The sequence below is a fragment of the Sturnus vulgaris genome, chromosome 2 (assembly GCF_052056855.1).
Source record: "Sturnus vulgaris isolate bStuVul1 chromosome 2, bStuVul1.hap1, whole genome shotgun sequence".
Classification (NCBI taxonomy): Eukaryota; Metazoa; Chordata; class Aves; order Passeriformes; family Sturnidae; genus Sturnus; species Sturnus vulgaris.
Window position 1 is genome coordinate 116820409 of NC_142244.1, and position 25077 is coordinate 116845485.

Sequence of the window (25077 nt, forward strand, 5' to 3'; positions counted from 1 at the left end):
CGTCAGCGGCTGGGAAGTGACGGCAGCGAGGACCCGGATGTGGAGGGGGCGGAGCTCCCGCGCACCCGCCCTGGGTCACGTGAGGCGGTGTCACGTGACGGAGCGATGGGGACGACGCTGGATGTGCGGGTGAAGCGCGCCGGGAAGGTTTATCGCGATGGGGTGCGTGTGTCGCGACAGCGCCTGCCGGCATCGCGGGAAACAGCGGGGTGCCGTGCGGGACCAGCGGCCAGGGAGGCCTGTGCTGTCCTGGGGGGCACTGGGATGAGCATTCCCACAGGTCAGGGGTGATCCTGCCCCTGTGCCCAGCCCTGGGGACACCTCTGGGTGCTGTGCCCAGCTCTGGCTCCTCAGCACAGCAGGGACAGGAGCTCCTGGAGCTGAGCAAGGGCCTGGAGCATCTCCGTGCCCAGGAAAGGCTGAGGGAGCTGGGGCTGCTCAGCCTGGAGAGGAGCCCCAGCTGAGAGGGGCCTCGGCCCAGAGTGTCCCTGGGTGTGTCTGTGTGTCCCTGTCTGTCTGTGTGTCCCTGTCTGTCTGTGTGTCCCTGTCTGTCTGTGTGTCCCTGTGTGCAGGCAGGCTCAGAGCAGTCCCAGGCTCTGCTCCAGGGCCCAGCCATGGCCCCAGAGCCGCGGGCAGGGACTGAGCCCAGCAATTCCCCCTGCACAGGAGGCACAACTTCTGCCCTGGGCAGGGACCAGAGAGGGGCTGGGGTCTCCTCCCTGGAGACATCCCAAACCCACCTGGATGCGTTCCTGTGTCACCTGCTCCAGGTGGCCATACCTAGGCAGAGGGTTGGGCTGGATCATCTCCAGAGGTCCCTTCCAAGCCCAGCTATTGTGGGATTCCCTGAGTCTGCCGCGGATACCCAAGATCTGTCGGCGACACTCGGGATGTCGCTGGGCTCCGGGGCCGTGTCCTGGCCCGGGCTTCCCGCTGGGAATGGCCCCGGAGCGTCCTTGGCCGCGGGGATTCCTCGGGAAGCGGAGTCGTTCGCCCTCTCCTGTCAGTGCTGTCGCGGTGTCCCCCCGAGCTTTCCCGGTGTCCCCCCGAGCTTTCCCGGTGTCCCCGCCCTTGTGTCCCTTTCCCCCTGCTCCAAACTTCCCCCGTCCCTGCCCGGAGCTTTCCCGATCCCGGCACAGCTTCCCGATGTCCTCCCGCAGCCAGCAGGTGAGCTCCGGGATTTTGGGCGTTGCCTTTGGGATTAAGTGATGCTTTTTGTCCTTCCGCTTTTCCTGGGTACCATGGGAAGTTCCTGACCCAGCTCTGCAGAGGCCGATGTGGCTTCAAAGAGAAGGAATATTTTTAATTTTTAGCACTATTTACCTAAAAATCCTGAGTTGCTCAGCAGCAGTGTTCAGGTGTCTCTTTTCTCTGGCACTTGTATCATAAAAGTCCTTTCCATCCACCGAAATTCCATTTATTGAATGATTTTAATCCTGGAGAACTGGATTTGTAAGGAAGGGTGTGCAGCATCTGTCCTACAATTGTCAGATTATCTAGAGAACAGCTTTGGCAAAGCTGAATTATTCCCCTTAGGAATGGCTCCAGAATGGTAAATACTGTCTGTGTCTCATTTCCACAGTAGAAAATTAAAAATTATTAGGATTTTGTTTATTTACCTGTTTCAGTTTCTCAGTGCTGTTTCCATTTTCAGTTCGACTGTACTTGCTTTATATCACTTCTAAATTGATTTTTTATTTTTTTGTACAGAAAGGAATATTCTCTCTGTTTTAAGATGAAATTAGGATATTTCTGGTCAGTCAATCTGTCATTTTTGTTTTTACCTTCCACTTTAACTCCACATGGAAAGGTTTATAATATTAGTTCATGAACTCGGCCTGAAATCTGCTAAGTCTGGGATGAAAACACGATGAGGGAAGAGCTGTACACCAGGGATACAACATGGATTTTTAATAGGAATCCTGTAGGGAGAGACAGGACATACAAACCTCTAATTAGGCATGGAAGGGACCTCACAGCCCACCCAGTGCCACCCCTGCCATGACACCTCCCACTGTGCCAATGTCCAACCTGGCCTTGGGCACTGCCAGGGATCCAGGGGCAGCCACAGCAAATCTGGGAATTCCATCGCAGCCCCTCCCAGGGAACAATTCCTGATTCCCAAAATCCCATCAAATCCTACTCTGAAGCCATTCCCTGGGTGCTGTCCCTGCATTCCCTGGGTGCTGTCCCTGCATTCCCTGGGTGCTGTCCCTGCATTCCCTGGGTGCTGTCCCTGCATTCCCTGGGTGCTGTCCCTCCATTCCCTGGGTGCTGTCCCTCCATTCCCTGGGTGCTGTCCCTCCATTCCCTGGGTGCTGTCCCTCCATCCCTTGGCAATTGTCTCTCTCCATGGTTCCTGCAGCTCCTTCAGGCCCTGCAAGGCCACCCTGAGCTCAGCCCAAAGCTTCTCCTCTCCAGGCTGAACAATCCCAGCTGTGCCAGCCTTTCCTCCCAGCAGAGCTGCTCCATCCCTCTGCTCATCCTGCTGCCTCCTCTGGGCTCTCTGCAGCAGCTCCAGCTCCTCCCCAAGCTGGGATCCAGGTTTGGGGCAGCTCTGCAGGTGGGCTCTCACCTGAGAGGGCACAGGGGCAGAATTTTGAGCTCTGTTTTTTTCCATTTCTGAAGAAATATTGAAAGAAAAATTGCTATTTAACTTCAAGTCACCTTTCCCTTTTCTGCTCCCAGGCCATGCACCCTCCCCATGTGTAGCAGCAGCTCTGGGAGGGGTTGTTGGTGTCTGACAGGAAACTTCTCCTTTGTTAAAGCACTTCTCATGTTCAGGCTTGTCCTTGCTTCTCAGAGTTGAGCTGGACTCATTTTTTTAAAGCAATAACCTAATTGCTTGTGCTAATTAAGGCCCTTTAGCAGAGCAGTGCAGAATTTAGGTCAGCTTTTCTTTGCTGTCCCTTTGTGCTCCTGTTCTAGCTTTTCCCAGATCCTCTTCCCAGGCTCTCAGGATGTCAGCCTTGATTGGATGTGGATGTTTTCCTGCTGCCTCAACCCCCTGGCCCATTTTGGCCATCCTGTACCACCAGGAAAGACAAAAATCTGCCGGAATTCCCAGTCTGCTGGAGTGATCCTGGTTGGAAGTGGTGGGGTGCAGGGTGGGCAGTCAGGATTGTCCCCTGGTCAGAGGGAGCTGAGCCTTGGGGTCTGTTTGCCTGGAGAAGGAACAGGACAGGAGCTTGATCCCCAGGGAACTCTGCAGTCCTCAGTCACCTGCTGCCCTTTCCAGCTGGGAATATTTCAGAATTGAAGCAGGTTCTCCATTATGGGAGAAGGGAAGGATAAACCATGGAGTGTGTGAAGGGAGTTATGTGTTGCTCTCCTGCAGTTCATCAGTTTTTCAGTGTTAAAAAGACTGAGTTGACACTTTGAGGATGCAGCATTTTTGTACAAAGGATATTTTGTGGACAGCACATCCTTCATGGGATGGGTAACAACATCCCTGGAGTCACACAACTCCTGCTTTTCATTCTGATTCACTTTGAAACTGTTTCTTCAGGTTCATTTTTTCTGTATTAAATTTCTTCTGCTCCACTCTGGAGGTGAATCTCACCTTCAGCTCAGCCATCCCTTTTCCAGTTTTGCCTTCTGTTCCCTCTCCCATGGCTGACCATCCCAGTTTTCATACAATTCCTCCTGGCAGTTTATTCCAACACATCAAATGGAACTTGGCTGTCACCAGCTGACCCAGTGAAAGGGTTTCTCATCTTCCTGGACAGGAAAGTGAACAATTTTGGGAAGAAGTTGAAGCTCAGGTTAATATTTCAGCCAAGAGGATGATGATATTTTAAAGGAAAAACTAAAATTCTTTCACCAGTGTTTTTCTATCCTGACAAGGTTGCACCATTCTTTGGGAACAGGTTTTTTTGTTTATTTTTTTTTTTTTTCAGTTTGGAGATCTCAGAGTTCTAGTCTGGCTGACAGCTGTGAAGAAAAATGGATTTGAACAAATGTTTTTCTCTTTCCTGTCAGGAAATTCTTTCTGGAGTGGTGGTCATAACCAGTAAGGACACGGTGCAGCACCAAGGGATCTCCTTAACCATGGAGGGCTCAGTAAATCTGCAGCTCAGTGCCAAAAATGTGGGGGTGTTTGAGGCCTTCTGCAACACTGCCAAGGTAAGACCTGCACAGGTGAATATTTTTACACAAAAAACCTCTCTGTTCTCAAATGAATCCTTCCCTTAAAGGCTCTCAGGTGGTCAGAGCTGCTCATGGTGTGGGAGTGATGGAAAGCAGGGAAATGCTGAGTTTTATGTGGAGATCACAGAATGCCAGGATGGGTCAGGCTGGAAGGGACCACAAAGGGTCACTGGTGTCACCTCCCTGCTCCAGCAGGGCCATCCCAGAGCACAGGAGTGTGTCCAGACAAATTTGGAATATCCCCAGGAAGGGATTTATGAGGACATTTTGGGGAATTAACTCACACTGATGGAGGAATTTTCTTTTAGGCTGAAATGCACTGCCATAAATAGTTTAAAAAGTTACTGGATGATGATGCACTGAAGGGCTGTGATACAAAAAAAAAAAATAAGTAAATTGTGTGATGCTATTTTATTTCTGTTGAAGTGACTGGGTTTAACTGGACTTTTGTGCCAGATCAGTCCCTGTCTGTGGAGGCCATGGGGGGGTTCCTGGGCATGAGACCAGAGTTGACAGATCCCTCTGGAGAGAATGTGGGGCTCCTGGAGGGCTCTGAGCTGCTCTGGGTTTGGATCCCAGCAGGACAATTTCTCCCAGGCTCCACAGGGACAGGGCTGTGCTGGCTCTGTCTGGGGGTAGATCCATTTGGAAAATGGTTTGGTTAAGTTAGGATGGCCTTGAATCAGGGAAACACAGAAAGTTTGGGATGGGAGGGACCTTAAAGATCACCCAGTGCCACCCCTGCCATGGCAGGGACACCTCCCACTGTCCCAATGTCCAACCTGGCCTTGGGCACTGCCAGGGATCCAGGGTCTGGGAATTTCATCCCAGCCCCTCCCAGGGAACAATTCCTAATTCCCAAAATCCCATCAAATCCTGCTTTGAAGCCATTCCCTGTGTGCTGTCCCTCCATCCTTGTCCCCAGTCCCTCTCCAGCTCTCCTGGAGCCCCTTCAGGCCCTGCCAGGGGCTCTGAGCTCTCCCTGGAGCTTCTCCTGCCCAGGTGAGCACCCCCAGGTGTCCCAGGCTGGCTCCAGCCCTGGGATCAGTTTAGTGGCCTCCTCTGGACTCACCCAACAGCTGCTCTTCTTCCTTCTATTGGAAGCCTGAGAGTTGGGGACAGTAATGGTAAAACTGCAGAGAGAAGAGAAATGTCACCTCCAAGCCACCTCCCCAGTCAAACCACAGTTAACCCTCATTCCAATGAGGGTTCTATTCTCCCCTAATTAATAAAATTTAGAGGTCAGAGGGGCATGGCCCAGGGCTCAGCTCAGCCTTGGTCATTCCTGCTGCTGTTAAGGGTCATCATTTCAGAAATAAAGCTCCACTTCCCAAAGCTGGGAATAAAATAAAATAGAAATTGTTTTCTTGAGCAAAATTTTAATGTTTCTTTTCATTGTAAAAAAAAAATATCCCAGCACTGTGTGTCCTGAAGAGGTCCCTGGGATTCTGGAAATCCAGGAATTCTGGTAGAGTTCAGATGTTGTTGGTTCTCTGTCTCAACCTCTTTAATATTTATCCCTGCAGCCTATTCAGATTATCAACAGCACCATTGAAATGGTGAAACCAGGGAAGCTCCCCAGTGGCAAGACAGAAATTCCCTTTGAATTCCCACTGCAAATGAAGGGCAACAAAGTTCTGTATGAGACATACCACGGAGTCTTTGTCAATATCCAGGTGAGCAGCTCCTGTCTGCAGGGAAAATAGGAAATTTCACCTGCACAACGTCTTCTAAAGCAGCTCTGAATCCATGGAAATTGAGGATGAAGTTGGGTGGTGTTTTTGTTTTTTTTTTTTCACACTGACTGAGTTTTCCACCCTTCATCCAGTAAATCTTTAAGGAATGATGGCACAAACAAAATGTTGTACCTGAAATATCTCAGTAGGAGAACTGTAAATCAACTAAATCCATTAAATTTGTTGTAAACCAACTAAATTTGATCCATCCTGATGTTGTAGGCAGCTGCTTCCATTCCCTTCCTGAAAAAAAAAAAACAAACAGCACCACTGTGTGGTTGTATTCCAAATAAATGTGTAATTTCATAGGGAAAACTCCAAGTATTGAGAACAACACAAATCAGGAGTTCTTTGCTTTTCTGAGTAATATTCCCTGCCCAGATCTGTATGGAATACCTGCTTGGACACAGTCTTGTGGAAATACAGTTTTGAAATTTGATCTTTTTTGGTCAAAAATTGCCTTATAGGTGTGTTGGTTTGTTTGGGTGATTTTTGGTGGTTTTTTTTTAGGGGGAAAGTTTTTCTTCAGCCATCTCTTGAAGGTAAATTCTGTGTTAGACAATGAAGTTTTATATCACTGGAATGAAAAAAACCTAATTAACCAAATCACCCCCCAGCAGCCTATTAAAACTAAGAGAAAAGAAATCCTTTTTTTTTTTTTTTTTTTGTATGTTTGGATGTTTTTTTAAATCCTTTCCATTTCTTTGCTCAGTTTTGGCTTGTTCCCTCATGTAACAGCTGTTGTTTGTGGTAGGGATGTCAAAAATGATGCAGCACTGGTTGAGTTGCTTCCCATACCCCAAATAACTTGCTGTGATCAATCAGTCAGTTTGGGGTGCACTTTAATGAGGAATATCTGTTCTATTTTGTCATTCCTTCTCTCCTCTGTGTAGCTTTTCTTGGGTAAAATACCATTAAAATTTCATAATTTCAATTTCAGCCAAACTTTGAGGGTCCTGCTCTCCTGAAGAGGGAATTGTAACACTGAGGGGCTGGTTAAGAGACATTTCCTAAACCTCTGGGCAGTTTAATTGAGCCTCTGTTTCTTGATTTAGGGATGAATTGTGGGTTCAAGTCTCTGTTCTGATGCAGAAATCTTTAATCAGACACTGCTGGGGGTTTGTGGCCATGAACCAGCAGTGAGGAACCCAAATCCCTGGTCTGAGGGAGGAATTAAAAATCAAACAAAACAATAAATACCCCATCCCAAGAAATTCCCTGGCCTGTAAGGACACTGAGAGGCTTTGTTGGAGATGAAGTGTAGGATTTCTGAGATAACCAAATTCTTACTATTTTTCATCCACTGGTTTATGGCTCTCATTTTAGGGGAGCAAATTGGAAGCAAATTCACCTTGTTGCCTGATTTTATTGCTGCTCTGAGCTCAGCTGTGTGGCTGAAGTTCCCCATGAAATATCCCAACAACTGTTCCCACTGAGAATTCAATCCCACAAGAAAATCAAAATTAGGAGGGCTGTGAATACATCAAAATGATAATCCCTTAACCAAAACAGGGGGGAAAAAATCACCCTTAACTGGATATAAAACAGCAACAGCACTTTGAGGAGAGGCAGAAAGGGGGTGAAAAGCTGGGAAAGAGGGAGGAAATGTGAATTAAAGCTGTTTTTTTAAGCTGTGTCATCCCATTCCCCCAGTACACCCTGCGCTGTGACATGAGACGCTCCCTGCTGGCAAAGGACCTGACCAAGACTTGTGAATTCATTGTCCACTCCCTGGTGAGTGTGGTTCCTGTTCATTCTGCAGTTAATTCATGGGGTTTGATTGATTTTTCTTTTCCCCCCTCACTTCACTTTAAGGGAAAAAAGCAAACTCCAAATAAACCCATGGAAATGGTGATAGTGACACAAGAATCAGAATATTCTGTGTTGGAGAGGACCCCAAAAATCATCAAAACCAACTCCTGGCCCTGCACAGGACACCCCAAAATCCCATCCTGTGCCTGAGACCTTTGTTCAAAATGTGGGAATACAGGAAATCTGCCCCAAAACAAAACCACCCCAAAGAGCTGTTGCTTGATTAGAAAAACCCATCCCTCTCTTAATTTTAAAGGACAAAGAGGAGTTGGATTTTTTTTGAGACATTTTTACAGTTCTCTGAGTTTATTCTTTTATTCATCCTTTGAGTTCTGAGACAATGGGGTGGTCACACAAACACGATGTCATTTTTCCAAACACTGTTTTGAATTCTCCCAGGAGTTCTCAGCCCAAGGTTCCAGGCTCCCACAGTCCTGGAAATGGGAGTTGGGTGGTGGAAGGATCTGATTTCTGTTCTTCAGCTGAGGAGTTCTCATTTAGAGCCCTGACTCAAAAGTGCATCAAGGTGGAAATCATGGAATCTTCATGGTGGGAGAGCCCTTGAACATGATCCAGTCCCATCCCCACCCCAAGCCATGTCCCACATCCAGAGATTCCCTGAGCAGCTCATTCCAGTGCCTGACCCCTCCTGCAAGGGAGACAAGGGAAAACTTGCTTCTCTTTTCTAATTCTAGAATTTCTAATTCTTGTTTCTAATCCTAATCCTTGTGGGAGGAGGTTGGACTGCCAGAAAATACTTTGCTGGTTGTTACAGAAGTTCCTGTGTCAGATTTGGGGTTGGTTTAGGTTGAGCTGTGCCTGTCCAGAGCAGCTGAGGACAGGACAGAGCTGCTGAAATGTCCCTTTTTCCATCTGTAACTTGCTGGAACATCCTGCTTCTAACATACCTTTGAACTCTAACAGAACAGTAAATATCAAAATCCTTTGTGTTACTCAGGACTTGGGGTGGAAATGTTATTTCAGTTCTAAAGTACCTTTTTAAAAGATTTAATTTGGTGTTACAAACAAGTTTCCTGTTGGTAAGATTTCAATATTTTCTGCAATATCTGATGCTACATTTTATTGGTCCATTATTACATTTATAAGTGAGCCACACTTGTCAGAGGAGTGACAAATCACATCTCCTGCAGTTTTCCTGGCTTTTTTTCTTGTTCCCACTACAGCACTTCTGAACTCACCAGTCAGTAAATCACGAATCTCTCAGTCAGGGTGAATTAATGAGGTTTTACTGAACATATAATTCTCACTGTCAGTGCTCAATGTACCATTTCCCTTCAGCTTATTCTGTGCCAGAATTTGTCATTTTGGGAAAATGCAGCCAATCTTTTGCTAATCTCTTCCATCTTGCAGCTGGGCAGCAGCAGCTATTTTGAATTCTTGAGTAGTGAGGGCAGATCCTCACTCAGAGTTCCAGATCAGCCCCTTGCTGGTGGAGAACAAGAATTTGAAGCAATGGACACAAGTTCATTTAGAATCTGCCCTCCTCAAATTTAATAATGAAAGGAAACATTCCAAGGGACGTGTAAAATGAATTTATTTGTACGTACAGAAATGGGAAATTGAACTTTTTTTCCTTTCTGTTTCAGATGAGGAGGGTATTCCTGCTTTTCCAGGTGTTTAAGGCAACCAGTTGTTGTGGGTTTTTAGTATTCTATGTTTTGGGGATCAGATTTCAGTTTAACCCTTCCATTCCCTGCAGTCACAGAAAGGGAAGCTGCTGCCAAGCCCTGTGGACTTCACCATTACTCCTGAAACTCTGCAAAATGTTAAAGAGGTAAAATGATTTTCTTATTACTTTTATTTTAAATGTAAAGTTTGTGTGTTTCTGAGTGAGACCAGAGGAGTGACTAAATTCTGCCTTTTAGATTATCAGGCAGATTATCTTTTTCTATTTTTCCATTTTCTTTTTCACTTTTATAAGCAATCAAGTGATTCTGCCTCATCTCTTCCATATGGTGACCAGTTGAAGGTGGAACTTTGCTCAGAAGTGGTTAAATATTTTCATCCCTTTCCTGTGTGAAAGATGGGAGTGGAGCAAGGGAAAACATTCTATACCATGGACAGCCAAGAGCCTTTAAAAATGTGTATTTTGAGCCTTGGTTATGTCTTTTTTTACAGCCCCCTGTGGCTTTGGGAAGCCTCAAGAAGGGCAGGGCTGGATGGGATTTTGGGAATTAGGAATTGTTCCCTGGGAGGGGCTGGGCTGGAATTCCCAGAGCAGCTGTGGCTGCCCCTGGATCCCTGGCAGTGCCCAAGGCCGGGTTGGACACTGGGGGTTGGACATTTGGGACTGGGACACTGGAAGGTGTCCCCACCTCCTTCTCCACAGGGTTCCAGCTCCTCCATGGATTCTAACAGCCAAGTTCTGTCAGTTCATCCCAGGAAAGGTCCATCCATGGGGTGGATGGAGGAGCAGGAAGGATGCATGCCAAGGGAGAAGATTGTAGGAGAAATCCTGATACAGACTGAAAGAAATAAATTTCAGCTCCGTGAGCAATTTCTGAACCCTTGAGTTCTCAACTTTGGCCTTTCAGGAGAATTTCCTACTTGTTTTAATAACTTCCCGTTAATTGTTTATTTTTTCCCTCTTAGTCTGCTCTTTACAGTGCCATTTTTTTTCTCCTCCCTCCAACTTTTTCAGAGAGCTTCCCTTCCCAAATTCCTGATCAGAGGGCACCTGAACTCCACCAACTGTGTGATCACGCAGCCGCTGACGGGGGAGCTGGTGGTGGAGAGCGCCGAGGCGGCCGTCAAGAGCATCGAGCTGCAGCTCGTGCGTGTGGAGACCTGTGGTGAGCCCCTGGCCCAGCAATTCCCTCCATCCCTGCTCAGGGAACCAGGGAACAGCACTAAAGAAAGGCCAGAGCATCGAGGCCTTGTAGGGTGTCACTTTTATCTTCTTTTTGTCGGGGTTAAAATGCTCAGGATGGTAGGAGTCTTGTTGGGACTCAGATGTTTATTAATTCTTATCTATGTTACAGTGAGTGCTACAGCACTTCAAGCTAACAAACTAAAAATGGAGCCCTCTCTCCATTTGTCTCTCTCTCTACAAGGCCTTTTAAGGGTTAATTATCCAATTAAGAAGTTACACCTAAATTATTTTTACTTTTAACCCAATAACCAACCACCCGTGGCCCACAGTGCAGACTTCTCTACCCAATCACACAATATCACCTAGACCCATGAAGAAGGTGAAGAAAAAAACCCTAAACCTCCATCCTGCTTTCTATATATTTCTAAATATATTCTTTCTGTATATTCTATATATATCTTTTTATATATTCTAAAACCTTAAAGTTTCCCACCATGTGATATCACACACTTCTATTCAAACCACACCCCCATGATCCCAGTTCCATCATTCCATTTTGGAAGCTTCTCCACGGCCTCAGGTCAAATGCAGAGTTCTCCTGGGGGCCAGTGCCTGTCAGCACAGAAAATCTCAAATTCTCAATTTCCAGGGTTCCAGCAGGAAGGTTCTGCACTTTGGAGGAACAGCCCCGATATTAATTTAAATTATCTCCGTGATCCTTAACTCTGTGCAAACTTGCTGGCTGTTTTTCCCCCCCCTTATTCCTGGTGTATCTCCATTGTCAATTTTGGCTGCTGCTTTCTCCTCATCTGCCCCCATTTCCCTCCTCTCCCAGGGTGTGCTGAGGGCTATGCCAGGGACGCCACAGAGATCCAGAACATCCAGATCGCCGACGGCGACGTCTGCAGGGGCCTCCCCATCCCCATCCACATGGTGTTCCCCCGGCTCTTCACCTGCCCCACCCTGGAAACAACCAACTTCAAAGTGGGTGAGTGGGGAGGGCACTTTGCTGGGAGAGGAGTGGCCACTTTCATTCCCTTTAGATGGGCTGGTGAGGGGATAAATGCTGCAGTGCTGCAGGAGGAGCTCAGGACATCCCTGTGCTTCCCTGAGCCTGAATCTGCTGCGTTTCAGACTGAGAAAACACAGCCCCAACACTTCTAACACTAAAGCTGTGCAGCCACTAAGCTACTCCTAATAAAATTCCATCATCAGGGGACAGGAGGAGCAGTGGAATGCAGGTTATGTGATTAAACACTTGAGGAATAGTCCAGTAATAAAATTCCTTCTTTTCCCTCACCAGTGAGAACCCCTCTTTCCATTTCTTCTCTTTCTTGTTTCTCACTCTCCTGCTGAAAGCCCTGGAAGCAGCAAGGTTGATCAGGGTGTGACTTCTCTTATCTACACCACTTGCTCCTCTCAGATGATTGTTAAAATCCAGTATTTTTTATTAAAATCCAGTATTAACAAAACCAGGATTTTTCCTCACTTGCTCAAATAAGTACTGCAAGAATCCACTTGGCTGGTTTGTATTTCTTCCCTTCATCCTGCTGGAATCTTTTACAGTATGCAGTATTTTTCCCCAAAATTATAATATTTTTTATTTTTTTGCCATTTTATGCTCTTCACTAGAAATTTGCAATGAGAATTTGAATTTATTTTCATTTCTGCTTCCCTTAATTTGTTATCTCTGCCTGGCTTCTTGTTGTTTCCATTTAGGATTGATTATTGATCTGATACTGGTTTTGGCTTTGAAGGACACAATATAGTATTCAGGAGATTTTCCTCTGGAATTTTAGTTCCCCAGTTTGCAGGCCTGTTGTATTCCAGTATTTAATTTCCTAAGGCTGGAAACAGGGACTGGGGCTGTCCTGGAATTCTCCCATTCCATGCTTTAAACACCACCTTGGTGGAGGTGCCTTTCCCAAAACATTTTGTTCTTTGATGTCTGAATCCTCTTTTCCAAAGGGTTGTTTGCCATGATTTATCAGTGATAAAACAATCCAGAGGAATCCCAAAGATTAGAACAAAGCAGGATTTTCTAGGAATGGTCCAAGGACTGGGATACCTGGGTGAGGTTCTGCCTGGAATGTTTCAGGAACTCCTGTCCCATCCTGCTCCTAGATTTCAGCTTTCCTGTGGAAATTGAAGTGGGATTGCTCCTAGATTCAGCATTCCTGTGGAAATTGAAGTAGGATTGCTCCTAGATTTCAGCTTTCCCATGGAATTGAAGTGGGATTGCTCCTAGATTTAGCTTTTCCTGTAGAGTTGAAATGGGATTGCTCCTAGATTTCAGCTTCCCATGGAATTCTCTCTTTTTTCCCCTTCTGCCAGAGTTTGAAGTGAACATCGTGGTCCTTCTGCACGACGACCATCTCATCACAGAGAACTTTCCCCTGAAGCTCTGCAGGATGTGAACAACCACTGGAGAAGCAGGGAAGGATTCACTGGGAATTCCTCAGAGGGAAAGTGGAACTTTATCCATGCCTGACTTCAGCTGGAGCCACCTCACTTCCTTCTTCCTGTGGGCATTTCTTGTGCTTTCACTTCCCTGTTAACCTGGCCAAGACTTTGCCTCTCTGGATTTCCCAATCCTGCTGCCTTCAACAAAACCATTCCCAATTTCTTCTCAGGCAGATCCTGAAGGAATCATGCTGTAGCTTTCTACAGCTTGTACAAGTATGGAGCAAGTTCCTCTCTTGCTTTAATTTTGTAATATTTGTTCCAAAGGCCTTCGAAGACCCCTTAAAGCTCATGAATCCCATGACAGCCATTCTGGGAGGGTAGGGGAGTTGTGCCAGAATGAGAAGGGACGTCTTTGAAGGTCTAAAAATGGTGCTACAGCTCTGGAAGGTGGTGCTGTGGGATCTGTCCCAAGGTGGATGGGAAATGAGTGATTTCAAATCACACCGAGGAAATTTTGGTCAGATTGGGAAGAGGAGTTGGTGTTGGAGGAAGAAATTAAAGTGTTTGTGACTGTACAGCTTAAAGAAAAAGTAATTCAGTAAGAAAGAACCTTCCCAACACAAACAGGCTGTGGATTGTGATGTTGTTTTAATGGAACAGCCACAACTTGTGGATTTTCCATTAATTTTCCATGTGGGGTAGAGGCAGGCTCAATATATATTATGGAAAGTGGAAGTGTAAAGATGAGCACCTAAGAAAACTAAGAAAAATAATTTCCTTTGGTTTATCCAGCAGCACTGCCAAGCAGGAGAAGGTCATTCCAGTTCGGGCCCTGGTGTTTTAGGAAGAAAAAGCTGAAATTTTCATTTCAATGTCTGGGAAGGGGGAGGAAAATGCTATTTACTGAAACTTTAGCACTTTTCCCTGAGACCAGGGATGGTACAGGGGGATTTAGGGAAGAGCTGCAGTCCCCCAGAAATACTGGAAGCTGAAAAGGATTCCAGTGCTGGCATTTTTAGGCCTTAATTCTACAGCACAGAGTAGTTACTCACCCCTTGCTCAGACTGAGCAGACATATTACACAAGAACAACGTGTTTGGCTGCAGCAGTGATTTTATTTTTTATTCAAGTGGTAATTAATTACACTGATTAATGAGAGAAGAGTTTAAAACTTCAGCTGGAGGAGATGTAGCAGTGTGGGGAACAAGTGATCCCTGGAATTAGCCAAGAGCTCCTAATCCATGTGATGTTCCCTAGATTCACACAACAGAATATTTGAGTTTCACTTTAAGATTCTCAGGCTCTGGTTCTCACCTTTTGGCTGTTTGGGACAAATCTGTCAGTGTTGAAGGTGCTCTGGCCACTTCAGACTCAGAAAACAGTGGAATAATAATTCCCTGAACTGCTAGAATTCTGACCCTCCTGCTACTGGTGACCATTCCTGCACATAATCCAAAGGAAGTGTCACTTAAAAATCCTTTAAAAAATCATTCCTGTTTAAACAGAGCAGCAGGGGAGGAAATTCAAATCTCAACCCTATTTTGAAATTAAAGAATTGATCCACATGATTAATTTAAAATTCTTGCTTCAAAATGTAAAAGTCATTATTTAAACAATTTGAATTCTCAGCTGTGGATTTATGCAGAGAGAGGAGCTACAAAGACCACACCAGGCTTGAATCCTGAATTGTTTATTCCAGAGGAAGGGAATGTCTTGGTTTCCAATTCTGTTGGTTCATCCTTTGGGTCACCTACTTGATATTGGAAGAATCTGAGGGACAAGCCCTCTCTTCATAGGAATTATGCATTGGCCCTTTCAGATAAAATTATTTGGTATTTTCAGTGTCCCTTAGCCAAAAATCCACTGGTTTTGTGTGCTGCCAGCCCTGAACTCCACAGCTTTAGGAGAAATCCCTTATCTTGGATTGTGGCTTAATACCAAGTGCCAAATCCCGAGGTTGTTCCCATGGCCAATGAAGCCCAGGGGTTCTGTGCTGCCCCCCAGCACTGGGGTTGTGCTGCAGCCCTTTTGGATCTTTTAATTCTGAAGTGTGGAGGTAAAAGCAGGTTCAGCTGTACTTGTTCCATGCAGGAAGCTCAGGGAAATCCTCAGGAAGCAGAGCATGGACACGGCAGATGGGGCAGGTGCTGGAATGCTGCTTGAGCCACGTTCGGATGCACTGTGGGGACAGGGAGAGGGTGACAGGCAACATTTGGGGAGAAGAGTCCAGCTGGAGGCTGAAAATTATTGGCACTAATGGGGAAGCTCTTCAACAAGTTCTACACCACTGAAATTTGAGGGTGGAGAATTGTTCTCCTGCTCTAATCAAATTGATTCTGCGAGAACAATTCAGCATTAAAAGAAAAAAAGGTAAAGGGGAAAAGTCACAGGCAGAAATGTGGAGTTACTCCAACAGAATCCTGCCTTTTTAACTTCATGAATTTCCACCATCAGGAGGCAAATAGAGAATTCCCAGGGATAACCCATTCCCTGAGTGTGCTGCCAGCAATCCCAACCCAATTCATTCTCTGAAGGATCATCTGAAATCCACTCTGATGAATCATTTTACTTTAATCATTTTACAGTCAGGCTGGAAAAGGAACCTGTGCCCTGTTGCTTAAGCACTGGAGGGTAAGGAGAGGGTAAAGGGGTTTTTAGGATGAGGAACAAGAGCAGAACTCACCTCTCTGTGGAAGTGATGGCCACACTCGAGCTCACAGCAGTCTTTGCTCAGCTCATCGTGACAGATGGTGCAGGGATCCTCACTGGAGGCCTGGCCAGGAAAGGAATGCTCAGTTATTTAAAAACCATCAGCAATTAACCAGCACATTCTCTACTCAATTAACGAGGTCACTAACTTTAACCAAGTCTATTGAAGCTTTTGTACACAAAATAAACGAGGCAATTATTTTTTTTCCCCAGGATTATTTCGTGTCTTGTACAAAACACATGGCAACAACTCCATCGAAAGAGAGGAAAACTTACACCATTGTCCTGCTTTTTCCATTTGGCTTTGGGTATAGCTCCAGCGTTTCCCCAGGGCTGCAGGTTTGGCTGAGAGGGGTTTTTACTGGAGGAGGTTTTAGGGGCGGGTGCTGCCCGGGGAGAGCCGGGGGTGGTTCCTTCCACGGGCACTTCCCTGCTCCGTGCTGGGGCTGGGGCAGGCACGGCTCTGCCTGCTGGAGGTGCTGCCTGCACAGGGATCAGAAAGGAATTGTGTTCCTTGGGGCTGTGCTGCTCCATTGCCATGTGTGGAGAAGAGGAGCAGCTGCAGCCCCGGTACCTTGGGCTGCTGGTCCAGGATGAGCTCCATGACCTGGCTGAGGATTTCATCCGGGCTCAGGTCTGCCACCCTGTTCTCATTTCTCCTCTGCACGTCCTTGATGAAGGCAAGGAGCTCTAAGCTGCAGGGACAGGAAAGGCAGATCAGGGCTGGCCTCTGGAGAGCACTGCAGGCTCCCTGTTTGATCCCAAAGAGACACCAGCCTTCCCCATGAACTGCAGCCTGCTGCCAGTGACTCTCAGTAACCAGGCCCTGAACGATCATCAGAATCATGGAATGGCTTCCATGGCTGGGAGAGACCTGAATGCTCATCTCATTCCAACCCCCTGCCATGGCAGGGACACCTCCCACTGTCCCAGTGTCCAACCTGGCTTTGGGCACTGCCAGGGATCCAGGGGCAGCCACAGCTGCTCTGGGAATTCCATCCCAGCCCCTGCCCACCCTCCAAGGGAACAATTCCTGCCCAGTATCCCATCCCTCCCTGCTCTCTGGCAGTTAAACACATTCCCCCTTGTCCTGCCCCTCCATCCCTTGTCAGCAGAACAAAATCAATTCGTTTTGCACTTCATCCCTGGCTCTTCAGACCTTGTTTCACAGCATTCCTTCAATCCAGTACCTGCTGTAGTTTGGGAATATACTCTGGAGCTGGGCAAAAATCTTGGCAATTCTTTCTGGAAGCTTTTTGTTGTTTAGAATTCCAAAAGGTCTCTGTTGCAGAGCTGAAGGATCTTGGTGGGTCTGGCTGGGCTGGACATGGTGGGAGTTACTTCCAGAAATCCCTGATGGGCAGGATGGTGGGAGTTTATTGGAATGTGATCCCTCTGGAGCTTTGGGATGTGTTTTCCCAGCTGCTGAAGAAGCCTCAGAGGTGACAGGTGCTGGCTTAGCTCCAGCCTGTGCTTGGAGTGGAGGCTGGGCTGGAGCTTTTCCATCAGAAGTCAAAAATGCAGGAAGGGCACCGGGATGTGCAGATGCTGAGGAATAGGTGACAATGGCAGGGTCACACAAGGGAGATCTGCCTGGTATTGTCTAGGAAACAAACACATTGCACAGGAAACAGTGATTAAAACCAATTCAGCTGAACTCTGGAGCATTTGCAATTTGTGAATTGTGACAGGTTTGTTTGTGCCCAGGATCTCAAAGGTGACAGCAGTTTATCTTAAGAACTCCCTTACAGCAGGGCAGTTGTTTGACCTCATGATTATTTCTCTTCTAAAAGGTCACTCTGGTATTACTGCAGAAAAAATTAAATTCCAAATGCAGAACAAGAGGCACAAAAGCTGCTCTTTCCCAATAAATTGGTGGTGATTAAGTTGTCTCCATATTCTGGGTAAATAAACAGAAAGGACAGACCTAAAAATAAGTGGGGAATTATGGAGGAGAACAGGAGTGGAACTTGCAGAAGCCCAGAAAATTGTAATAACAATCTCAAATATTAGACCAGAGCCCTGGATCTAAATTACTCCCAGAACAAAAAAAAAAAAAAAAACCAAAAAACAAACAAACAAAAAAAAAACCCCACAAACCAAGATTTTCTACAGAGAAAAAAAAATAACTTAAAAAGGACCAATCAAAGGTGGCAGAAGAAATTGCTTTGATTTGAGCAAAGCATTGGTGGAGCTGTTGGGCCATGAGGAAATGTCTGTGAATGGGATTTCTGGGGCTATTCCCATTCCAGCTGCATTCCCAAAAACGGCTCTGCTCCTCCACCTCCTTCCTGACACACTTGGCTGGGAGCCCAGGTTGGTGTTTGCAATCAGTGCCACACGGTGGTGCAGGAATTCCTTCAGGAATTCCTTTGGGAAAGTTTCCCCATGGAAAAACATGGATTTGGGACAACATGGGTTTCACCTCGAGGGCTGTGTCCAGTTGTGGCTCCTGCAGGAGAGCCCTGGAGGGGCTGGAGGTGTCCAGGGCAGGGAAGGGAGCTGGGAAGGGGCTGGAGCCCCAGGAGGGGCTGAGGGAGCTGGGAAAGGGGCTGGGGCTGGAGAAAAGGAGGCTCAGGGGGGACCTTGTGGCTCTGCACAAGTCCCTGGCAGGAGGGGCAGGGAGGGGGGGTCGGGCTCTGCTCCAGGGAACAGGGACAGGAGGAGAGGGAACGGCCTCAGGCTGGGCCAGGGCAGGCTCAGCTTGGACAGCAGCAGGAATTTCCCCATGGAAAGGGAGCTGAGGCCTTGGCAGGGGCTGCCCAGGGAGCTTTGGAGTGCCCATCCCTGCAGGTGGCACCTGGAGGTGGCACTCAGGGTGACAAGGTGGCCATGGGGCACAGCTGGGACTGCATGGGCTGGGAGGGCTTTGCCAGCCTCAAGGATTCTGCATAATGGGGCTTATCCCAAGGGATTTTGGGGCTGTTCAACCTGGAGAAGGCTCCAGAGAGTCCCTTCAGTGCCTAAAGAAACTCCAGGAGAGCTGGAGATGGATTTGGGCCAAGGGATGGAGGGACAGGACACAGGGAATGGCCTCAAACTGAAAAATTATAGGTTTAGATGGGATATTGGGAAGGAATTGTTCCCTGGGAGGGCGAGGATGCCCTGGAATAGAAATCCCAGAGCAAATGTGGCTGCCCCTGGATCCCTGCAAGTGTCCAAGGCCATTGGGGGACACTGGGGCTTGGAGCAGCCTGGGACAGTGGAAGGTGTCAGGGTTGGAACTTGATGATTTTTAAGGTTCCCTTCCAACCCAAACTGTCCTGGAATTCCAGGATTTGGGTACTACAGGAACCCTACAATGGACAAAAAACACCATCAGGGAGTCATTTTCAGCCTGTGACAGGAGTTGGGGATGTGCTGCTCCAGCTTCACCTCCATCCCCTTTTCCTCTGGAGCATCCCTGGCTGGGGCAGAGCTGGCACTTGGTGTGTCCATTGTGCACATTGCAGCCCTCCTGGACACCTCCCACCACTGCTGCCCACACCAAGGGGAACTTCAAGCACTGGAAATGCTCTGGAAGGTTGGATACTCACAACAAGTGCCTGAGGACAAGGAAAATCCACGATTTCCACTTTACTCAGGCAATCCCGGGCACCGTTTTTCACCAGCTCAATTTTTTCTTCATACTCAGCCTGCAGAAGGAAAACCAAGCATCAGCACCAACCTAAGCTCCCTCTTCAGGAAAAATCACATTTTACAGTGAACCTCTCAGAGGAGTTGGTTTTTCTTTAAAAAGTTCCACGGATTTCTAAAGGTCACCAACAAAAAAAACCCCAAACTTGTTAATGTGTGACCCAATTTTGAAACAAGTGTATAAAGGGCAGATTTTTGCCTTTAAAAAAGTGAATATATCCACTATAAATTACCAACCTGGACTCCAAACTGTCTCTTTCTTTTGTAATTAAAAAAGCTCCCCTCAGCATTTGGAGGACAAGCTACTGGTGGTTTTAAAAAACAAATGCAACCTTAATTTAGTATTTCATTTCCAAAACTCAACTGAGAAACTTGTAGAGAGAGAAATAAAATTTTACCTCGACTTTTTCCAGTTGTTTCTTGACATTTGAAAGAAATATTTCCCAGGAATCAATCTGGGACTTCAACACAGGAGCTGCTGAAGCTGAGCTGCTGGAATATTGAGGATTTGCAGTTAAACTCCCAACATTCCCATTATTTTTAAGATCAGTGATGTTGTCCCAACAGTTCCTCCCTCAACAATTAATCCCAGTTCAAGTCCTCAAGGGATTCCAGGTTAAAATCAGTTACACTGCAGCCCTTTTCCAGGGATACTGGGCAGGAATAACTGGAAATATTATTATTATTATTATTATTACTCAGATAATTTGATTTTCCCAGCTCAGAAAGACACAAGAATAAGGATGAGAGTCAATTTCCAGCTGAATTTTGTCTGGGGCAATATTTTTTACCCCCAGCTCTGTGCACTTTTATATTAATATTATAATATTTTATATAAGTATTATATATTCAATATAACTACAGAACATAAAATCATGATAGAATATAAAATAAATATTATATGGTAAATAATTAAGAATTAGGAGTAGTGGAATTCCTGGTGGGAGCTCCCAGTACCTGCTCAGTGCCTTCAGCATCCTGAGATTTCCTTCTGCCTTGGCAATGGTGCCTTTGAGCTTCCAGACTTCAGTTTCCTTCCAGGTCTGGAGCACTGAGACCTGTGACAAAACAAAAAAAAACAAAATCCAAAAACAAACAAACAAACAAAACAAAAAAACATGTTAAAAAAAGAGAAAAAAAAAGGGGTAAAACTTTAAACCAGATTTTAATAAGAATTTAAATAAGAGTTTGAGGATACAAAGTGCACACACAGTTCCTCCAGTGTGGAATTTTCAAGTGGAATTTCCATCCTTGGTACTTCCAATATTTAATCAACATCTTTGATATCATTACTCCACCTCCCATCAGCACAACCCCAACTCTAACAAAAGGTTTTGAAGGATTTTTTTTGGTTGTACCTCTGCTTTAACAGCTCTTTTCTCACACTCCTGGCTGTCATCTTGACTCTTTTTTATCAGCTCTTCCAATTTGCCTTTCTCACTAGCAAATTTATTACTGTGAAAGAAAAAGAAATGAAATATTTGAGGAACATTCACAGCAGAGCAGTATTTAAAATTAATGCCATTTTAGAGGTTTTTTTACAGCTACTCAGTGTCATGTAATCAAGAGAAATGGATGAGAGTATGCTTTTCTTTATTCTAAATATTAATATTCACTCATGGCAAGTAAAAGCAAACTAACTTAGAATAAAAAATATGGGTTAAAAGTGCTTCTTTTCCCCAAAGCCTTTACCTAGAGTGAAGCAGGAAAATATAAATATTGCTGAAAGGAACAGGAGTTTTTACCTGGTCTCCAGAAATGCATTTAAACACACATTATATTGCTTTTCCTTGTCATCAATGGCCTTCAAATACCTACAGGAATGAAACATTGATTTAGTTTGTGGTGGAAAATTGGCCAATCTGGAACATGCTCCTCTATAACCACCAGCACAATCTGTAGGTTTTAGATGCTGTTTAATCCCAGGGGAATTATGGAATTCCCAGCCCTGGAAGTGTCCAAGGCCAGGCTGGAACAAGCTGGGACAGTGGGAGGTGTCCCTGTCCATGGGCAGGGACTGGAACTAAATGGTCTTTAGGATCCATCCCAACCCAAATTATTCAGGGATTCTATTCTAAATGCATTTAAATTTATTGCTAATAAAGCAGTAATTAATATAAAAACAGGCTGATGATTTTTCAGGAGAGCTTTGGTCCCAACTACTAAAGATAAAACAAAGGCATTCAAAGACCAAAATCTGGACTCTGTAAAGTGAGACATTAAAATACAGTAGGAATTGTTAAACCTGATTAGGAGAATTATTGCTGTATCAGTTTTATCACTTATCTAAAAGCTATTTTAGATGTTCACCTGTAATTTGCCAAAAAATTCAAAATATGAAAATGGCCATGTCTGTATTTCAGCCTGATACTGGGAGAAAAATGTCTGGCTGGTTTCACAGCCAAGGATTGAATTTCCCTAAAGAATTCTGAGGTCTTTAGACTGTCAGAATGAGGGGATGTAAATCTATTTACAGCTCTACCTCTCATTGGTGTCTGAGTGTTTTTTAGCTGTGCCCCTCAGTGCTTTTAAGTTCTCTCGATTTTCTTTCTTCTCCTGCTGCCATTTCTTCATTTGTGTTTCTGAGTCTTGGTGGAACCAATCCAGCTCGTTCTGGGACACCTGAAGGCAGAAAAGAAGAATTAGATCACTTCTGAAAATTGTGCTTTATTCAAATAAAAACTGGAGCAGACTGAGGGTGTTTGTCCCCAGGGAATCCTGGAATGGTTTGGGTGGGAAGGACACCTCCCTCCATCCCAGGCTGCTCCAAGCCCTGTCCAGCCTAGCCTTGGACATTTCCAGGGATCCAGAGAATTCCACAACCTCTGATCCACGGGGAAAAGCTTTACCTCAGTCTCTTCAATACTTTTTTTCAGGAGTTCTTCCAAAGCACCGATTTCCTCCAAGCTCCTGCTTTGTAACTGCTCAAATTTCTCCTCTGCTTCTTTGAGTTGTTCTTTCAATACCTGGTGCTCCTTTCCCATACGGAGAATATCTCCCTGAAAATTAATCAGTTACAAAAAACAGTTTAATTTATAGCTGTTACCAGGTCAAAGGCCACATTTTCTCACTTTTATCTCCTGCCACAGACATAAACCTGCCATTAACACCACTCTGAACTGTCTCTATGCCCAAATGGAAAATCTAAATCCAGGTTTTGAGAGAGGAAATATCTCTTAAACGTTCCACATCTGAATAGCTCAGAACGAAGCTATCAGAACAAATATCAAATAGCAGAGCAAAGCTCAAAAATCATCTCCTTGTGGGGCTGGGTGATGTTTCCAAGAACATCACAGAACACAAAACCAGCCCAACAACCCAAAATACAAAATATCTGTTAGAAACTCTTGTTTTCAGAGAACTTTGATTTCTTCACTATTCAGTTTTTAGGCATTCCTTTGACCTCCTTCATGAGAAATGTAAACCAGGATGCAGAGAACTTACTTGTTGGTTTTCAAATGGATGGAAAGGCAAAGTATTGGTTTCCCTATCAGCAACTTCCTGATTTACCTAGAACAAAAAAAAAGAATCATTAAGATTTGATTAAAAAGCTTCTCAGTTCATAGATGAGCTGCTCTGGTTTGGAGCTTTTGTACCTCACTGAGGGTTTTACAAATGCAACTCTAGTTGGATCCAATCCAGGCCTATAAACGATGTAAGCAAACAGTGTGGAGCTGTTTCTGAAAGGGATTTTTTTTTTCTTTCCCTGATTTCATTGACCACGAGCGATTCCAGGGAGTTTTGTGAGTCTTTAAACAAAGCCATGCTCTAAATATCTGCAAAATTAAGATTTGCAGGAAGTGTCTCATTCTCATGTCAGAATGGTAGAGAGTGAGAAGGTCCCCCCCGAGCCTCCTCTTCTCCACAAATCCAAATCCTCAAATGTTGTGGAAGTGAAAATAAATCCCTGAACTCATCCCAAAAGGAAAAATAATGACACAGAAGGACTTTGCTTCATCTCTAAGTGAAACTGAAACTGTGCAGTAGTTCCCTCTGTGACACCCAGGGAAAAGAGCTGCAAAAACTTCAGGCACAACAAAATTCAGTGAGCAGCTCTGAAGAATTACAAATGAAAAACGAGTAATCACAGGAAGTGGCAGCAATTGAAAGTTCTCAGGAATCATGGAATGGCTGGGGTTGGAAGGGGCATTAAAGATCAGTCCCATGGGCAGGGACACCTCCCACTGTGCCAGGCTGCTCCAACCCCAATGTCCAACCTGGCCTTGGGCACTGCCAGGGATCCAGGGGCAGCCACAGCAAATCTGGGAATTCCAGCCCAGCCCCTCCCCACCCTCCCAGAGATATCCCATGGGATATTCCTGCCCAATATCCCATCTAAACCTATAATTTTTCAGTTCAAAGCCATTCCCTGTGTGCTGTCCCTCCATTCCCTGGGTGCTGTCCCTCCATCCCTTGGCAATTGTCTCTCTCCATGGTTCCTGCAGCTCCTTCAGGCCCTGCAAGGCCACCCTGAGCTCAGCCCAAAGCTTCTCCTCTCCAGGCTGAACAATCCCAGCTGTGCCAGCCTTTCCTCCCAGCAGAGCTGCTCCATCCCTCTGCTCCATCCTTAAAAATCTTTCCAGCATCGTTCCCTTCCCATTCCTTACCTGAACAGCCACCATCCTCGTGTGAGGATTGCTCTTCATCCCAGTTTTATTTCTCTTTCCTTTTCCTTTTTTAACACCACCCTCAGCTCCATCTGTAGCATTTGGCAGAGCAGAATCCTCCTTATCTCCGTTTTCCAGGCAGCCCCACTGCTCTTTGCACTCCTGCATTTCACCAGGCACAAACCCCTCAGGGCTGAATTTTCCACCTGGAATTGCTGATTCCCGATTATCCTGAGGAGCTGCAGGATCAGCATAAATAAATCCAGGCTGTGCCAGGGCAGCAGGAAGGGGCAATATTCCATATTGATAACCCCAGGAGCTCTGAGGTAAAAACAAAGCCGGGCCTGCGGGCTCGAAGGCCTTCAGTAAAACGCCAGGAATTGGTGCCTGGCTCTCCATGGAATCAATATTTTCATTTTCCAGAGGATTTCCAGCTGGGCAGGGGGTAGGGAAGGAGCAGGGTAAATACGGTGGGGTCTCATAATCTGATAAATCAGGAGGTGCTGATAAAAGATACGACTTTAGAGGCTTGAATTCCTGGGCGTAGGGATTCAAAGGCAGCTTGCTTTGCGAGGAATTCCCTTGGAATTCTTCATTTTCCTTTTTATTCCCAACCTCATTTCTGCTTGGATTTCCTTGGAAAAGCACCGAGTGCTTCCTTAACCCAATGAGATTTTCCACCATAATGAAACGAAGGGATTTCAGCAGGAAGGGCTCCAGGCCGCCGGCGTCTTCCACCACCTTCCGAGTTTCCTCAGGGAAATTCTCATATTCCCCAACCAGTAATTTATTATTCATCTCCAGGGGACCGTGTGCTTCCAAAATTTGAGAGAAATAACTTTAAAAAATTAAAAAAAAAAAAAAAAAGAGAATTGTTATCATTAATTTAAGGGTTTTTTTTAATGTATCGCACATTTAATCCCTTCCTTCACGGGCACGCTACACACAGCAGGATTCCAATTAACAAATAATTTTTTTAAAAATTAACAAATAATTAACAAATTATTAGCATTAACGAATAATTATTAAAAAATAATGAAGTAAAACCTAGTACTTTCGATTTGTTAATTTTAATACACTCATTTTTTGCCGTGAGATAGAATTAGGAGTAAAAACAAGGCAGGCCTAAAAGTTTAAGGGTGTATAGAAAAATGTGATTAACAACATGAAGAAGTAATAAATTTAGAAT

At 45.5% G+C, this 25077-nt stretch overlaps 2 protein-coding genes across 8 annotated transcripts in view; one reads left to right on the forward strand and one right to left on the reverse strand.

Annotated features, from left to right (window-relative positions):
- The first annotated feature begins 10 nt into the window (after positions 1-10).
- Positions 11-13560, forward strand: VPS26C (VPS26 endosomal protein sorting factor C). The gene is made up of 8 exons (XM_014880660.2): positions 11-162; positions 3982-4125; positions 5676-5825; positions 7539-7619; positions 9418-9492; positions 10360-10510; positions 11366-11518; positions 12865-13560. Exons 1-8 carry the CDS (start codon positions 106-108, stop codon positions 12945-12947), a joined length of 894 nt encoding a protein of 297 aa, XP_014736146.1. The 5' UTR covers positions 11-105; the 3' UTR covers positions 12948-13560.
- Positions 13561-14031: 471 nt separating this feature from the next.
- Positions 14032-25077, reverse strand: part of TTC3 (tetratricopeptide repeat domain 3) — a 49974-nt gene continuing 38928 nt past the window's right edge. For 6 of the 7 annotated variants that reach the window (XM_088160487.1, XM_088160485.1, XM_088160484.1 and 3 more), the window contains 14 exons: positions 23889-24726; positions 22726-22791; positions 22131-22280; positions 21764-21903; positions 21027-21095; positions 20640-20736; positions 20239-20339; positions 19680-19773; positions 19182-19280; positions 16836-17248; positions 16220-16340; positions 15922-16128; positions 15620-15709; positions 14032-15115 (listed from right to left, as the gene is read on the reverse strand). In XM_088160487.1, the coding sequence (XP_088016613.1) occupies positions 15005-15115; positions 15620-15709; positions 15922-16128; positions 16220-16340; positions 16836-17248; positions 19182-19280; positions 19680-19773; positions 20239-20339; positions 20640-20736; positions 21027-21095; positions 21764-21903; positions 22131-22280; positions 22726-22791; positions 23889-24726 (2596 nt within the window). In that variant the 3' untranslated portion in view covers positions 14032-15004. The remainder of the gene's footprint in view (positions 15116-15619; positions 15710-15921; positions 16129-16219; positions 16341-16835; positions 17249-19181; positions 19281-19679; positions 19774-20238; positions 20340-20639; positions 20737-21026; positions 21096-21763; positions 21904-22130; positions 22281-22725; positions 22792-23888; positions 24727-25077) is intronic. The other variant, XM_088160486.1, reaches the window with a different exon arrangement.

Coding starts and splice junctions, on each gene's coding strand:
- VPS26C (XM_014880660.2), top strand. CDS start 106: ATGGGGACGACGCTGGATGTGCGGGTGAAGCGCGCCGGGAAGGTTTAT. Junction 163..3,981: donor GGAAGGTTTATCGCGATGGG/GTGCGTGTGTCG, acceptor CTTTCCTGTCAG/GAAATTCTTTCTGGAGTGGT. Junction 7,620..9,417: donor AATTCATTGTCCACTCCCTG/GTGAGTGTGGTT, acceptor CATTCCCTGCAG/TCACAGAAAGGGAAGCTGCT.